This window comes from Trematomus bernacchii, unplaced genomic scaffold (genome assembly GCF_902827165.1).
Source record: "Trematomus bernacchii unplaced genomic scaffold, fTreBer1.1, whole genome shotgun sequence".
Lineage (NCBI taxonomy): Eukaryota > Metazoa > Chordata > Actinopteri > Perciformes > Nototheniidae > Trematomus > Trematomus bernacchii.
In genome coordinates this window covers 1,770,980-1,786,460 of record NW_022987839.1, presented here as the reverse complement: position 1 = coordinate 1,786,460, position 15,481 = coordinate 1,770,980, and the positions used below count along the sequence as shown (strand labels likewise).

Sequence of the window (15,481 nt, the reverse complement as noted above, 5' to 3'; positions counted from 1 at the left end):
TTTAAATTCTAATTCATTTATAACCATACATTTGTTATTTGTCACTTGTCAGCTAATGGAACAAATCAAAAACCTCTGACAAGTTGATGTGCCTTGCTCAGTGGAATCTAAAACTGTCTCTTTAGCAAAAGGTATGGATATAGAACATTTCTGTACATAACTTACTGTATATGTTCTTGTTGATCGCAGAACAAAATGGTGGGATGCACAGTAACGGCATTACCCATGGTGCATCAGACAGCAGTGCAGGAAAGGGCTCCATGCAGGTGAAAGGGTCCTGTCTGGTGTTGAAGCAGTTCCACGCGCTGCTGGTGAAGAGGTTTCATCACGCCATCAGAAGCACTAAAGACTTCCTGGCACAGGTACACAGTCGGGAGGGGTGTGAGTGATGACATACATACGTGTTGTTTATTGGAAAATGTTATGTACTGCAGACAAGTACTACTGTATTTTAACTAAAAGGACACCATCATTAATGTCAGGATATATCATCTGGGAGTCCATTGAGGAAAAACTTGGCAACAAAGGGGATATGTTTGTCTAAAATAAAATATTGTAATAGTGGAAAACATAACTCGTATGCAAATGTGTCAAAATGTGATTATACCTCTCTGTGTTTTATAGTGGTTTAAACTCTTTATAGTTTGCTTTTGATACAGCTGAGTTTAGCAACTTGCTCACTTGTGTTTTTGGTGATTTCAGATCGTCCTTCCTGCCAGTTTTGTCCTGATCGCTCTGATCTCCACCATGGTCGTCCCTCCGTTCGGAGAGTACCCCAGCCTGACTCTGACCCCCTGGATGTACGGACAGCAGTTCACCTTCTTCAGGTTAGACCGCTCAACCATGCTATGAAATGGCAAATTGCCATAACCCTTGCTAATGGATTGGTTGTGATAAAACCGCTTTTAATGATTCTGTACTGGAGGTGTGTGGCGCAGTGGGTTGTGCATTGGTGTTCGGAACGGGGTCACAGGTTCAAACCCCACTGCAGTCAGCATGTCGTTGTGTCCTCAAATTGCTCCTGTGGGGATTGCCCACAGTATTGAGTATGTAAGTCGCTTTGGATAAAAGCGTCTAACAAGTAACATGTCATGTAATGTAAACAAAAAATGTAATGTTACTGGCTTTAACTTGATTTTCTTCTTTACATTTTCTCGTCCCCATTTAGTAACGAGCAGCCCTTTGACCCCATAATGAAGCGCTTCACTGAGCGCTTACTGGACAGACCGGGCCTGGGGACACGCTGCATGGCAGGAGACCCACTAAAGTGAGTATCAGGACTCTTCATACTTCAAGACTAGATGGAATTTGCTAAATATATGGAATTGTATAATACATAATCTAAAAGGCTATGTCAAAATGAGCTTTTTTCATCATCATTTAAGTAGCAATTGAGTACACCAAATGTTCAAGTTTCATCCCAATGTATATTTTGACGTTTTTTTCCAAAATGAAACAAGAATTTTGAACCTGGCTTTATCGAATGTTCAGATTTCTTTAATATAACATTTTAGAGGACTGGCAATCAAAACATAATAGACTTAATGTGAGTAATAACCCGGGGGAAGTTTCATGCTGATATTAATGTGTTAATATGTTTACCTTGATCCCCCTTTAGTGTCTCCCCTTAACTCAGATGCAGTAACTTACCTGCTAACATGAAAGTCATCTTATGTGATTACATATCCATTGTTCTCTCAAATAACTGGTGACTCACCTTTTTACCCCCCCACAGAATGCCCTGTATGAACAGCACATCAGAGTGGCAGTATCCTGACGCCTCTCCTGCGGTCAGCGACATCTTAAAGAGTCCAGAGTGGAACCAGAGAGACCCGTCTCCGTCCTGCGAGTGCAGCTCCAGTAAGAAGCTCACCATGATGCCCATCTGCCCCCCAGGAGCCGGAGGTCTGCCCCCCCGGCAGCGCCTCGAGGTCACAGGGGACACCATGCTGGACATGACGGACAGGAACATCTCTGACTACCTAGTCAAAACCTACCCCACTCTCATCAGGGCCAGGTGGGTTTAAATATAACTGAAATCGGCATTTAATTGATGCAAACAGGGGGATTTAAAGAAGGAAACGTGTGTAAAACCACCTTAAAAGCTATACTGTATGAAGTTTTAAAAGAAGTGACAAAAAGTTTATAGTGACAGAAAAACGATGTTTTCAAAACTCTGTAGATGAGAAACCCTGCATTAAAATAGACAGATAATAAAAATGCTGCAAACAAGCTATGATTACTCAGAATTGTTAAGAGTATGACCCCTTTACTAACATATCATTTACCTTTCTGTTTAACTCAATTATGTCTTTTATTTCACAGTTTAAAGAGCAAATACTGGGTGAATGAACAAAGGTAACAGTTTGCGCTTAATCCGTTTCACTTCTTCTTTCTCTTGTGTAGCCGATGTGGGACACTAAGTTTAAATGTTCTCTGTCCCCAGGTATGGAGGTCTGTCAGTCGGAGGACAGCTTCCCATCCTCAACGTCAACCCCAAAGACATCCAGCATTTCTTCCATCAACTGGGGCGAATGCTCAACATCACAGCGGTACGCACTGTCTTTCTTTTTAAACATGAGTGTCATGCAAAAAGTCCATCAAATTGGTTTATAATGATAATTTTCTTTCACAGGGACACTATTCTCGACGTGCACTGAGGGAGATTGGTCCTTTCTTGCATTACATGGAAAGTGAATTCAATGTTAAGGTATGTGTGGGATGGACAGCTAAAAGCAAAGCAGCAAGGGGCAGCATTGATTTTATACAACACACTGCAATTCATGTCACAGGGACGTTGGCTGTAAATGCTTTCATAGCGTTGGTCTCCACTTAAAGTAATTGAGGTGTTTCTATAAGGAAGGTCAGCTCACGACGCCCGGTGTTGTAGATCAGGATTGTAATTGTCACAGAAGGTTGTGGTTGTAAAGCAGGGGTGTCAAACTCAAGGCCCGGGGGCCAAATCCGGCCCGTGACTTCACTTCATGCGGCCCCACAAGAGCTTGCAAAAGATATAATACGTTTATTATACGGTTACAGGCCGATTTACAGAAGCACGTTGCCCATAAACTACATGTCCCACAATGCATCTCAAATTTGACTTTTTTTCTCAGAATTTTGCTTTTCTCTTTAAATCATTTTGTGACATTCTCACTTAAGAGACTTGCAATTATTTGCCCTAGACTTCTGCTTTCAGACGTAGTTAATTATGAAGTTATTACCCTATCCGATAATAATCCAATGCAGAGGCAATAATGAAATATAATACATTATTTTATATATTAAACATTTATATATGTATTTTTATATAGTCTTGAAGTTACAACCGGCCCTTTGAGTGCAACCATAATGCGAATGTGGCCCGCGATGAAATTGAGTTTGACACCCCTGGTGTAAAGTGTTCAGTTAACTCTGATCTCCTTCCTCAGGTTTGGTATAATAACAAAGGCTGGCACGCCATGGTGGCCTTCATGAACGTGGCCAATAACGCCATCCTGCGGGCTTTCCTGCCTCCATCCTCCAGACCTGTGGAGTTTGGCATCACCGCCATCAACCACCCTCTGAACCTCACCAAGGAGCAGCTGTCCGAAGTCACAGTGTGAGTGTTTAACTAATATTAATACAAATAAATTGTGTTTTAAAATTGTTTTTTTCGCACATGAAAACAAATGTTGTATTGCTATAAACTTGAAAGATATATTTTTCTTTTCTTTTTTTGAGCAGATAAAACGCCTTCTGTTCTTTCTCTGTTATTTCCCCGTTTATAAAAATAAATGTATATACATGAATCTATAATTTTTAGAAAATAGTTTACATTTAAAGTAAATTGAAGATATAACTTAACATGAGTTACTTTTTTTAATTGTTTTAAAAATAGACTTCTACCCAACTGTACATTTGCAAATTACTTTATTATTTTTATATATTTATTTTTAAAAGAAAGCTAATAAGTGTTATTTTGATTTAAAAGCACTTTAATTTGGATTTTTCTGTAAAGCCACCATCCCAAGTTGCCATTTACTGTTTGTTATTAATTACATAATCACACAATCACAACAATCACTTGTTCTGCTTCTCTCCTCAGGTTGAACACTTCAGTAGACGCTGTGGTTGCGATCTGTGTTATTTTCGCCATGTCCTTCATCCCCGCCAGCTTCGTCCTCTACCTCATCCAGGAGCGAGTGACCAAGGCCAAACACCTGCAGTTTGTGAGCGGGGTCAGCCCTGTGGTTTACTGGGTGGCCAACTTCTTCTGGGACATGGTGAGTCAATCAGTGCTGGAGTCAATATATAATGTGCTCCCTGCTAATGCTGAAATGAATAATAATAATAATAATAATAATAATAATAATAATAATAATCTTTATTTGTATAGCACCTTTTGTACAACAAGTGCAGTTCAAGGTGCTTCACATTTCACAGAAATCACACACCATACAGTTACCAGTAAAAGACATAAAAAAAAACAAAAAAGACCAAATAGTAGACATATAAAAAATACATTTAAATTAAAGGTACAATGATGAAATTGTGCAATAAAAGGGGGATAATGCAAATTCAACACACAATCAGATGACAGGTTAGAATGCATAGCAATGCATTGAGAAAGTGCAGCAGATAGCAGGAGTTTGCTTCCTAAAAGGCTAATTTGTACAATTGTGTTTTGAGTTTCTTTTAAAGGAGAGGTGTCATGGCCATTTCCACTGATCATAATTCCATTGTTGAGGTCTACTAGAATAGATTTATACTGTGCATTTTTCCAAACTCACATTGGTTTCTCATACAGCATCTCTGTAAACTACTTGTATTCACTGAATTTCACTATCTGCCTTTAACGGCTCGTTGTAGCTCCAAAAGCTCCAGCCCCCACCCTCCCTGTGAGCACAGTGTGCTCTGATTGGTCGGGACGTTGTGAATCGCGCTGAGCTCCGTGGAGGTGTTGTTTCCTTGTTTAGGATACATAGCGAAACACAGCCAAACTCATCCTGAGCACACACAAACTCACATCCGAAGTAAAAACAATAAGTGTGGCTTGAGATTGAGTAAGAAAAAGGTTGATAAACGCTGTGAGAATGGGTCTGCAGAGAGAATTTTGCCGCGATCCCAACTGTCTGTTATCAGCCTGCAGCCAGGGAGGAGAAATCAGCTGAGCTGCCTGCTCCCTGCACACAGATGTGTGTGTGAGGAAGTCCGTGGATCGGTTAATTTGGACCAATCAGCGGGGGCTTAACGTAACGGCTCCGCGGACGTAACGTAACGGCTCTTCGGGATTGGTCCATTTCGTTACGGGTACCGCTTGACATCATGCCGTACCCGGAACGAAATGGAAGACTCAAATGGACAATGACGTATCTCCAACGAGGCGTTTTGGGGAGGTATTTTCTGTGTTAGAGTTTTACTCGCTACAGGGTGTACTTTGAGGGTTTTGACTCTGCACACCGTTTACATGCATAAAAACCTTCATAACACACAAGGGGACGGGTAATAACCGGAAAAGCATGACACCTCTCCTTTAAGACTTGAAAGATGTGCAGTTTTCAAATCATTAAAAGTGATTAACCACATGTGGCATGTGTGCATATAAACTAATCTTCAAACAGATGTTGTGGATTGTTCCTTGAAGCCAATTTGGTTTGGACATATGTTAATTTTAGTATATTAATAGATGTTTCTGTTCCTTTTCTTCATGCGAATGCTTCATCTCTTCCCTAGGTTAACTACTCCCTCAGCACTGCATTGGTGGTTGGCATTTTCCTGGCTTTTGATAAAAAGTGTTACACATCACCATCCAACCTGCCAGCACTAATAACTCTGCTTCTGCTCTATGGGTAAGTATTCTATTCATTGTATATGGTTAATTTTTGTAAGATTATATATATTATTGTGCAGGTGAGTAATGCCTTATCAGAATATGTCACCTCTTAACAACAAAAAGAGGAACTGAATTACAGCCCAAGTCAACATCAAGGAAATCTAAACAGAAGAATATATATATTTAAACACTTATTTTCCTCCAGGTGGTCAGTGACGCCCCTGATGTACCCCATGTCCTACATATTCGACATCCCCAGTACTGCATACGTGTCTCTGTCCTGCATCAACCTGTTCATAGGCATCAACAGCAGCGCCATCACCTTCATCCTGGAGCTCTTTGAAAACAATCTGGTAAGGATGTATGGATTTAAAAATAATTGCCAGATGACTTTTTTGTTGTTTTTACCTTTCAACCCACAGCAAGGAAGGACAATTCATTTAATGATTCCCTATGGGTCAATATCTTCACTGCAAAGATGCATTTTTGATATATTTCATGAGAAAATCGAGAAACATTTAAAAAGACGTAAGGGCGTACGAGTAAAATTCAAACACTTGTTTTAACTCTTTAAGGGGTATACAAAGCCATCAACGTATATTGTCACTTTGTTTATTATATAAGCTATTGAATTAACAAAATGCTTGCTACTTTCTAGAGTAAGGGATCTCAGAGAAACTTTCTGACTGTGAATCACAAGTAAACACTTGAAAATAACCTTTTTGTAATGGTGTCAAGGAAACGATGGGCTGTTAATAATTGTGTTTTTGAATTCTGGCATATAACTTACCTCGATCCAAATGAAGCTTTTCAAGACTTTGTTCAAACCCTGAGGCTGATTAATAATGTGTAGCCGGGGCAGCAGAAGGTCTGAAGCTCAGAATAACAGTAACATAAACAATGAGAGTGATGGGACCTGTTGAACTGGCGAGTAATTATTTAAGAAGAAGAGAGAAAAACAGAAATTAGAGGAAACAAAAGTCAGGGGGGAAAGGGCAGAGACGCTGCTGCTGACAGGCTAACAGGTGACTCCCTGCTCTGCTGAAATATGGAGATGGTTCTTTTTACCAAATGGTTTTACTGGCACACATCTATACTCTTTCAACTGAGCAGAGATAAATAAACACAATGCTGAGATGATGTAGTGATGCATATCCAGGATAATAATGACTTTCAGTAATAAGTATGTTGAAGTTGTCTTTCAATCCTGCACCCAAGTGAAATGTGTATTAATAAGTATATGTGTGTTGCCAGTCTCTGCTGATGTTCAATGAGTGGCTGAAGAAAGGCCTGCTGCTGTTCCCTCACTTCTGCCTGGGGAGAGGGCTGATCGACATGGCCATGAACCAGGCTGTGACGGATGTTTATGCCAGATTTGGTAAGTACTAGTGTTCCGACAAAACCCCCAATGAACAGTCACTAGAGACTAATGTATGCTCATCACTTTGACACGTTTCATTTAAAAGAATCTGTACTGAAGTTATAGCTTAAAGGTGGGATAGGTAATTTTGGAGAAACCAGCTCGAGATCGCTAAAATTTGAAAATACACAGCCGGAAAAAATCTGCCACTTCCTTACAGAGCCCCTCCTCTAACACACACGAACGCGCACATGACCAATGAGGGCACGAGATAAGTTTGTGCACAGATGGAAGGCTGACAGGCAGGTAGGCCATCCAGTTATTTTAGCCGGGCCGGCTCAGATGATTGGTCGTGCTTTTTACAGTATTACGGCTTCCACAGATGACATTTCTTTATGGATTTTTTTGTCAAAGCACTTAAGATATTCATTGCTATCGAGCCGGTTTCTCAAACTTACCGACCCCACCTTTAACAATGTTAAATAACTCAAATAAACAAACCATAACTTAAAGAGGACCAAGCGGTCAACAGAAAATGTCTGTGCCACTGTGTCATACTAATTACTGGCAAACAACAGGTGGACTAAATGCAAACAAACCACACCCATGTGACAAAGCCGGAAGTGATTATTAAATACAAATGTGTGCAGTCTAAAATAACAACAATAATGGAAATAATTGCCTCAGGCTAAATAAGCATTTTGGCTTCTACAACTAATTCAGTTCCTAATGTTCCTTTACCTTTTGAGTTTTACATCACTATTACAAGATCTGTAGCAAAGTCCGCCATCACTTAAAATATTTCATACTACATATTACATGCTCTTAATTTGACACTTTAGATATGTCAGTTCACTAACCTTTTTGAATGCTTCCCCTTATTTCTATACCATGTATGTTTACTCTATTGTTTTTGTATTTTATTAACGCATGTTTGTCTCTTTATGTGTGCCTCTAATCTGCTCTGTACCATTGCTGTTGTAATGCTGTACAGTTTCCTGCTGTAAGACAAATAAAGGATATCTTATTTCCAATAGATAGTCTTGACTAGCTACTCCTCAGTCTAAACAAATATTATTATTATTATTGCTGTAGCCACTGTCTGGAAAATATATTTGTACTGCTTGTGAAATATAAAAACGACTGACTTTGTGCTGAACAGAGGTTCATTTTCAGTATATATCTGTCTTCAGGTGAGGAGTTCACACAGGACCCGTTCCGGTGGGACTTTGTGGGGAAAAATATAGCTTTCATGGCAGTGGAAGGCTTTGTCTTCTTTATTCTTAATCTTCTGATCCAGTACCGCTTCTTCATGGACAATTGGTAAGCTACTGTTCAAACACAGACAGTACAAGTCTGCACACACAGCATCTCAGCTGTTACACACATGTCTTGACCTTTCTTTACAAACTCTTTCACAGACGGTCAGAGCTCATACCCACCTGTGATCAGATACAACTGTAATACAAGATGCTCATCCACAGATGATTTTCTCGCCCTCTTCAGGTTTACAAAGTGCCCGCAGACTACAGTACGAGACGAGGATGAAGACGTGGCAGCAGAAAGGCAGAGAGTTTATGACGGAGCGAGCAAGACAGACATCCTGCAGATCAGAGACCTCTCTAAGGTAGAGACACTGGCTCGCCTGTCTTTGTGATTTTTTCACGTTGAACTTTGAAATATATCACGTATAAAGTTGAATGAAATGTACAAGAAGAAACAAAGTAATCCCTTGCAGTATTCATGGGTGTATATCCACAAAACCTTAGTGGGTTAAATGCTGGATTAAAAACATGTTAGCTGCACATTGGAAATACAGATATATACAAATATCTTTACTTAAAGGTGGGGTAGGTAATTTTGGAGAAACCGGCTCGAGTGCGCTAGAATTTGAAAATACACAGCCGGAACAAATCTGCCACTTCCTTACAGAGCCCCTCCTCCAACACACACGAACGTGCACATGACCAATGAGGGCACGAGATAAGTTTGTGCACAGATGGAAGGCTGACAGGCAGGTAGGCCATCCAGTTATTTTAGCCGGGCCGGCTAAAATGATTGGTCGTGCTTTTTACAGTACTACGGCTTCCACAGATAACATTTTGTTATGGATTTTTTGTCAAAGCACTTGAGATATTCATTGCTATCGGGATGTTAAGAGCATTCCATGGAATATAACAAAAAGTGTATCTCGAGCCGGTTTCTCAAATTTACCTACCCCACCTTTAACTGCTTAATGAAATGGAAAGAAAATGCAAAAATATATATATTTTAAATACATAAAAGGCATAAAATGGAAAGAACAATACTATACAAAAGCTAGTCCACAACATAACAGGGGACATTTTAAATATAAAAATAATTATTGTCTGTTGTTTTTGTTTGGGGCTATTTTTATTAGATGATGACCATTTGTTTATGGAGGATGATTATAATCTCAGAAATGTAATTTTGTATTATTTAAATGAAATAAAACATGATATTTAATCCCGTTTCTTTCAAACCAATTTGAAGTGCAGAACAAAAAATGCTCCAAACTATAAGCAGGCAGATTAATGCTGTAGAAAGAAGCTGTAGACAATATTTGCTATCGTTTTAAATGCACTAAACAAATATGAATCAGTCATCATGTTTCCCTGCCTCCTCTGCACAGACGTATGTGGGCAGCAAGAGGGCAGCTGTGGACCGGATTTGTGTGGGTGTCCCTGCAGGAGAGGTACAAACACTTTACATTCAGTTATTATGGTTTCATTTATATCAAGTTTTGTTCTTTTTGTGTTTGCTCAGTTAAACCGAAATGCTGATTAAGCTGCCATCAGACTGTTAGAGATTCAGATTATTTGCATTATCATTATATTAAGCCGAATTAGATTTAAAAGTTTCAAAATGATATTACCAGTCCGTATCAGCGAGTGCGTTTCAGCACTTTATTGTCTGTAATTCAGCAGAATGTGTCCTCGCATCAACAGACTGATTGTATTTTGTCCTGTTAGTGCTTTGGTCTTTTGGGAGTTAATGGAGCTGGAAAGACGACGACCTTCAAAATGCTGACTGGGGACAGTGATGTCAGCTCGGGGGAGGCCACTGTGGCTGGGTACAGGTACATAAAGATCCGTCCAAAATGCCCCTGCGGTCCATATAACACACACTGAGCTCGCAGCACTCTGCTCTCGGTTCATCCTGCATGGCGTTCAAGATGGGAGACCGGAAACAGTCCAATGAGTTAGAAAGTTTAAACACAGAGAAGGTCAATCTGACACAATTCTGTTTGATGACACTATCTGACTATAAAACCAACACATGCGGTGCTCTGAATAGAAAAACTAGGAGCTAGGGTTTCATCGACGCTTTGTTTTTGAAGACTCAGATACATATATTTTGTGGAGCTACTGCAAAGTGATTTGAATTCTAATTTTCTATCTGTTAGAAATCCATTTTCTATGCCTACTTTTTAAACAAAGCATGTTTTCATCTCAGACACTTCAGAAATAATGACAGTCTGGGTTCGTAGTGCTTAACAAAATAAGTTAAATAACAGAACAGATAACTGAGGGAAAAAAACACAATTTCTGTATAGAACTACACAATTTATTTATCATCTTTCATATGACTCTAGAAATGTATCTCAGGACTCCAGATTGGGAATTATCAATTTATTAAATGGCATGAACTTAAATACAATAGCACCTTTGTCCATTATATTCAACTAACAATCTAACAATGCATTTTTGTATAGTTGTGTTCAGTTTTTGCATTTTGTCAGAGGAATCAGCTCCCCTCTCAAATCTGGATGTTTTAGATAATTAATACCCACTCTTAAATCATGTTTCTGATTGGCTCAATGAATCGAGTGGCTCCTTGTGTCTTGTTTTGCAGCATCCTGACAGAGATTCTGGACGTGCACCAGAACATGGGCTACTGCCCTCAGTTTGAAGCCATCGATGAGCTGCTAACCGGCAGGGAGCATCTGTACCTGTACGCTCGTCTCAGAGGGGTGCCCGAGTCCGAGATCCCCAGAGTGAGTACGCCTCCAGCTCCTTTAATCTGTAACTGTCTTACTGAGCGCTGCAGAGAATCAGGAATCAGGAATCCTTTACTCGTTCCACATTGGGTAAATGTACATTGTTACAGCAAAGGTGACAGTACAGATAAGACAAAATAAAAGAGTAGAACAACATATTAAATAATATCTCTCTGTGAGACACCACGGGTGAAGCAGCCTGTCGCTGAACGAGCTGCACGGGGCAGACAAATTGGGGAAGGGGGGGGAGACACGTTGTCCAACAAGATTGACGGCTTAGCCATTACTCTCCTGTCTCCACTTCCTGAAACAGAGCTGGCCTTTATATCTGTTTTATTCATTTTTAGGGGGGGGGGGGGGGGGGTCCTTTTTCCACAACTGTTTAAATTGTGCTTTTAACTTTTGCTATTAAATTGTTGTAAAGGGTAAACAGTACGTTTGGCTGACACTGAGACGTTGACTTTAATGACATTTATTATGTCACAAGATATCACATACAGTAACTTCATTTTATTGCATTGCACATACTGCTATATTTAATTTTTTCTATATTTTGTATTATTTTTAACGTTATTATAGTTTTCTTATAATAGTTCTCTATCTGTGTTTTTACATTTTAGTTTTACTTGTATGCACCACGACACCAAATCAAATTCCTCGTACGTGTGAACCTACAGTACCTGGTAATAAACCCGTTTCTGATTCTGATTCTGATTCTGATAGGGTTAGTTGAAAGCAATAATATTACGTTTAAATACAAAAATAGGTAATAATAATATTACGGCTTTCAACTAACCTGCTACAGTTATTTGATATTTGTTGACATTCAAGTCAACTTTTCAGTTTTTTCAGTGCATCTTGCAAATGTAAAGTGATAAGATGTACTGTACGTGTTTAATAAATGCATGTCCTCCCTCTCCCCTATAGGTGGCAGAGTGGGGCATCCAGAAGCTGGGTCTGACGGAGTACGCGGGCCGCTGCGCCGGGACCTACAGCGGAGGCAACAAGAGGAAACTCTCCACAGCGATCGCGATGATCGGGTGCCCGGCGCTGGTGCTGCTGGTGAGAGAGCCCATTGTTTGGGTTTCTGGGATGGATGAGGATTTCTCAATGAAATGGACTACAGATCCAGATGGCGAGCCATATGGGTTCAGTCATGCCTGGCCTCCAATGTTTTATACATTGGCAGGGAACTGTACAGTCCAATTCAAATTAACATAAATCAGAGATGTTTGCCATATGCTGATAGAGATAAGGACTTGGTCTCTGTTTATATGGAATGATGTGCTCAGAGAATTTGTCGTGTGTGTGTGTGTGTGTGTGTGTGTGTGTGTGTGTGTGTGTGTGTGTGTGTGTGTGTGTGTGTGTGTGTGTGTGTTGTGTGTGTGTGTGTGTGTGTGTGTGTGTGTGTGTGTGTGTGTGTGTGTGTGTGTGTGTGTGTGTGTGTGTGTGTGTGTTTAGGATGAGCCCACGACAGGGATGGACCCCCACTCTCGACGCTTCCTGTGGAATGCCATCATGAGTGTGATCCAGGACGGGCGTGCCGTGGTGCTAACATCACACAGGTTCAACATCTAATAATGAAATTAATCCAGAGCACACACTCCTGCTGCAGCAGCTGAGCAAACACAGCTACTGTAACTCTTCTGCCAACAACCTGAATTATTTAGAACTATAAAGTATGATTTATTGCTCATTGACATGGAGTAGGAGCAGTACAAATAAAGATTGATGATGTTTTTTTTCACCAGTATGGAGGAGTGCGAGGCCCTCTGCACTCGACTGGCCATCATGGTCAATGGGACTTTCAAGTGTCTGGGTACCATCCAGCATCTCAAATACAAGTAAGAGGTTTTCTGTGTGTAAAGTGTGTGGGTAGTGTTTTAATATCATAAATCTAAACCTGTAAAGTGCTTTGGCCACACTTTGTGCCAGCATCTATTTGGCTCTACAACCAAGGCTTGACCAGTGTATAAAACGGCCCTGTATGTACCTACTGTGACACATAGACTTTTATATTTATTAATATTAATATATATCTCTACTCATATTGATATGCCTGCTAAACCAACTACTCCATGTTCTCCTAATCATAATGTTGTTATTCTTACCTAAACTGTTTCTTAGTTATTCTTATTTTTACTCTAATTACTCTTGTGTGACCTCATATCTTGCCTATCCTGTGTTTTACTCATATTGCTATTAAAGGTTTGATTTAATAAAGGTTTATTTAATCTGATCTTATCTTAAATGAAGGTCTGCATCATGGAACAGAAAAGGAATATATAAGGAAACAGTCAAACTTGAAAAAACAACAATGCAAAGTTGTACAACAACCTTGGGGGATAAAAAGTTAAGAGATTTAAATTGTACTCTGACATTTTTTTTTCTTTCTTGGCATTGTGTTTCCTTGCCTTAGGTTTGGTGACGGCTACGTAGTGACCATGAAGATGAAGGCAGCTCGAGCGGGCGTGTCTCTGGACCTGGAGCCCGTGGAGAGCTTCATGGAGAGCAGCTTCCCCGGCTGCGTGCAGAGGGAGAAGCACTACAACACGCTGCAGTACGAGATCGCCTCCTCCTCCCTGGCCAGGATATTCCAGCTGGTGGTGGCCAATAAAGAAAGGCTCAGCATCGAAGACTACTCCGTTTCCCAGACAACACTGGACCAGGTACTTCTGAACACAGACAATACGAGTCTCACACTGTGTTAAAGGCATTTAGGGGAAACAGTCCTGATGATGTTTGTGAAGGAAGAATGGTTGGTTATCTCGTTATAATTTTTTTGGAATATTGTTTATTATTATTTATTCTACTATTTCAACAATTTAGACAGTTTATACATCTAAAAAAGAAACTAAATTAGTAGAAGCGGGAGGACAGAAAGCATAGCCTATACAGAAGTAGCCCTCCTGTTAGTCATCCTGTTGCAGGATAAGGTCAATAAAAGATAATTCCGTAATTAACAGGGATAAACAAAATTATATATATACATACACATACATATGTACACATATACATACATACACCAATTTCCAGGGTTAAATTAAAATATAACAAATACAAAATAAATTCCTACAAGTACATGTTCAGATAACAAGACAGTTTCATTTCTCATCCTATTTTTTATTTTTATTTATTTAAGAGAAGAGTGTATAAGAAAAGGCCTTAATGTGCTTTTTGAGGTCTTCCCTTTCCTGTAGTGTGTTATATAGGTTTGTGTGCATGTAAATGGTCTAAAATCCCAAAAGTTCCCCCCAGAGGGAGTTTCTCTCCCACACACTCCCCCCCTGCCTGGAACGCCTCCATTGGACTCCTATGTTTACTTGCGTAACATAGTGGCATATTTATGTAACACTTGCGCTTCTATTGGTTAAAATATGACTTACAATCAGCTACACTACGGTCCTTTTGTGCCTTAGTGCAGTTAAAAAAAATATTCAACAATGTACTGACTGTACTTGGTTTGTCTGTTTTGCAGGTGTTCGTTAACTTTGCCAAGCAGCAGACAGCAGAGGACGAGGACGCTACGCTAAACAAACGGACAGCAGGTCGAAGAAAAGACGTGAAGATCTTGCCCGTGCAGAGGAGAACACGTAAAGGTCCTGTGTAAACAAACCTAAACAGGGCAGTGATATAACTTTCTACATTCCACAGTTAAAGCAGCACAAATATTTCGCTAGCCAAATTATTTTTAGAGTAGAGACTTGCCAGTTAACCTGCCAAAGTAACTGGTAACACTGGCTTTTTTTTCTAGCCACTTAACAAGCAGCAAACCCGAGTTAATCTTCCAAAATATTGTTAAAAAATACATTAATTCGATTTTAAATGATGTATTTTAACAGCAAAACGGTGGCAAAACAGCTGGGTGTTCGTCTAAGTTCATCTGGTGTTTAGATTGACTGGCTTGTATACATTTGTACATACTCTATGTTAAAATATTTAAGCACCTTAGAAGCAGATTTTTTTAACGTTTACATTAACGCACACACCTCAATTTTATGTCACAAATGTAAACAAATGTCATATGATATTGGTTGCTAATTCTTTTCCATAACATATTTATTATTGCTTCTTTTTTGTTCAGTCATTCTTTGTTCAGTATTTCATACACTGCCATGTTATGTTACACCCCTTGAAGGAAAGGGAAAAAAAGATATTTAACTAAATAAAGCTGTGAATGAAAAGGATTTATATTTTGTATCTGACCAAATAAAACTTTAATATGCTTTATAATGTATGCTCTTTGCACTCTCCATTAGTGGATTGTACTGCATCATCAGTCCCAAAT

At 39.6% G+C, this 15,481-nt stretch overlaps 1 protein-coding gene across 1 annotated transcript in view; it reads left to right on the top strand.

The window, feature by feature from the left end:
- LOC117500408 (retinal-specific phospholipid-transporting ATPase ABCA4-like) overlaps nt 1-15,481 on the top strand; it is a 47,580-nt gene extending 32,099 nt beyond the window's left edge. The window contains exons 29-50 of the mRNA XM_034153334.1: nt 190-362; nt 703-827; nt 1,169-1,267; nt 1,736-2,017; nt 2,326-2,358; nt 2,447-2,552; nt 2,636-2,710; nt 3,429-3,598; nt 4,085-4,262; nt 5,713-5,828; nt 6,018-6,165; nt 7,067-7,190; nt 8,366-8,495; nt 8,679-8,799; nt 9,826-9,888; nt 10,166-10,272; nt 11,049-11,190; nt 12,121-12,255; nt 12,655-12,758; nt 12,945-13,037; nt 13,613-13,862; nt 14,672-15,481. Coding sequence (XP_034009225.1) covers nt 190-362; nt 703-827; nt 1,169-1,267; nt 1,736-2,017; nt 2,326-2,358; nt 2,447-2,552; nt 2,636-2,710; nt 3,429-3,598; nt 4,085-4,262; nt 5,713-5,828; nt 6,018-6,165; nt 7,067-7,190; nt 8,366-8,495; nt 8,679-8,799; nt 9,826-9,888; nt 10,166-10,272; nt 11,049-11,190; nt 12,121-12,255; nt 12,655-12,758; nt 12,945-13,037; nt 13,613-13,862; nt 14,672-14,803 — 2,906 coding nt within the window. The 3' untranslated portion in view covers nt 14,804-15,481. The remainder of the gene's footprint in view (nt 1-189; nt 363-702; nt 828-1,168; nt 1,268-1,735; nt 2,018-2,325; nt 2,359-2,446; nt 2,553-2,635; nt 2,711-3,428; nt 3,599-4,084; nt 4,263-5,712; nt 5,829-6,017; nt 6,166-7,066; nt 7,191-8,365; nt 8,496-8,678; nt 8,800-9,825; nt 9,889-10,165; nt 10,273-11,048; nt 11,191-12,120; nt 12,256-12,654; nt 12,759-12,944; nt 13,038-13,612; nt 13,863-14,671) is intronic.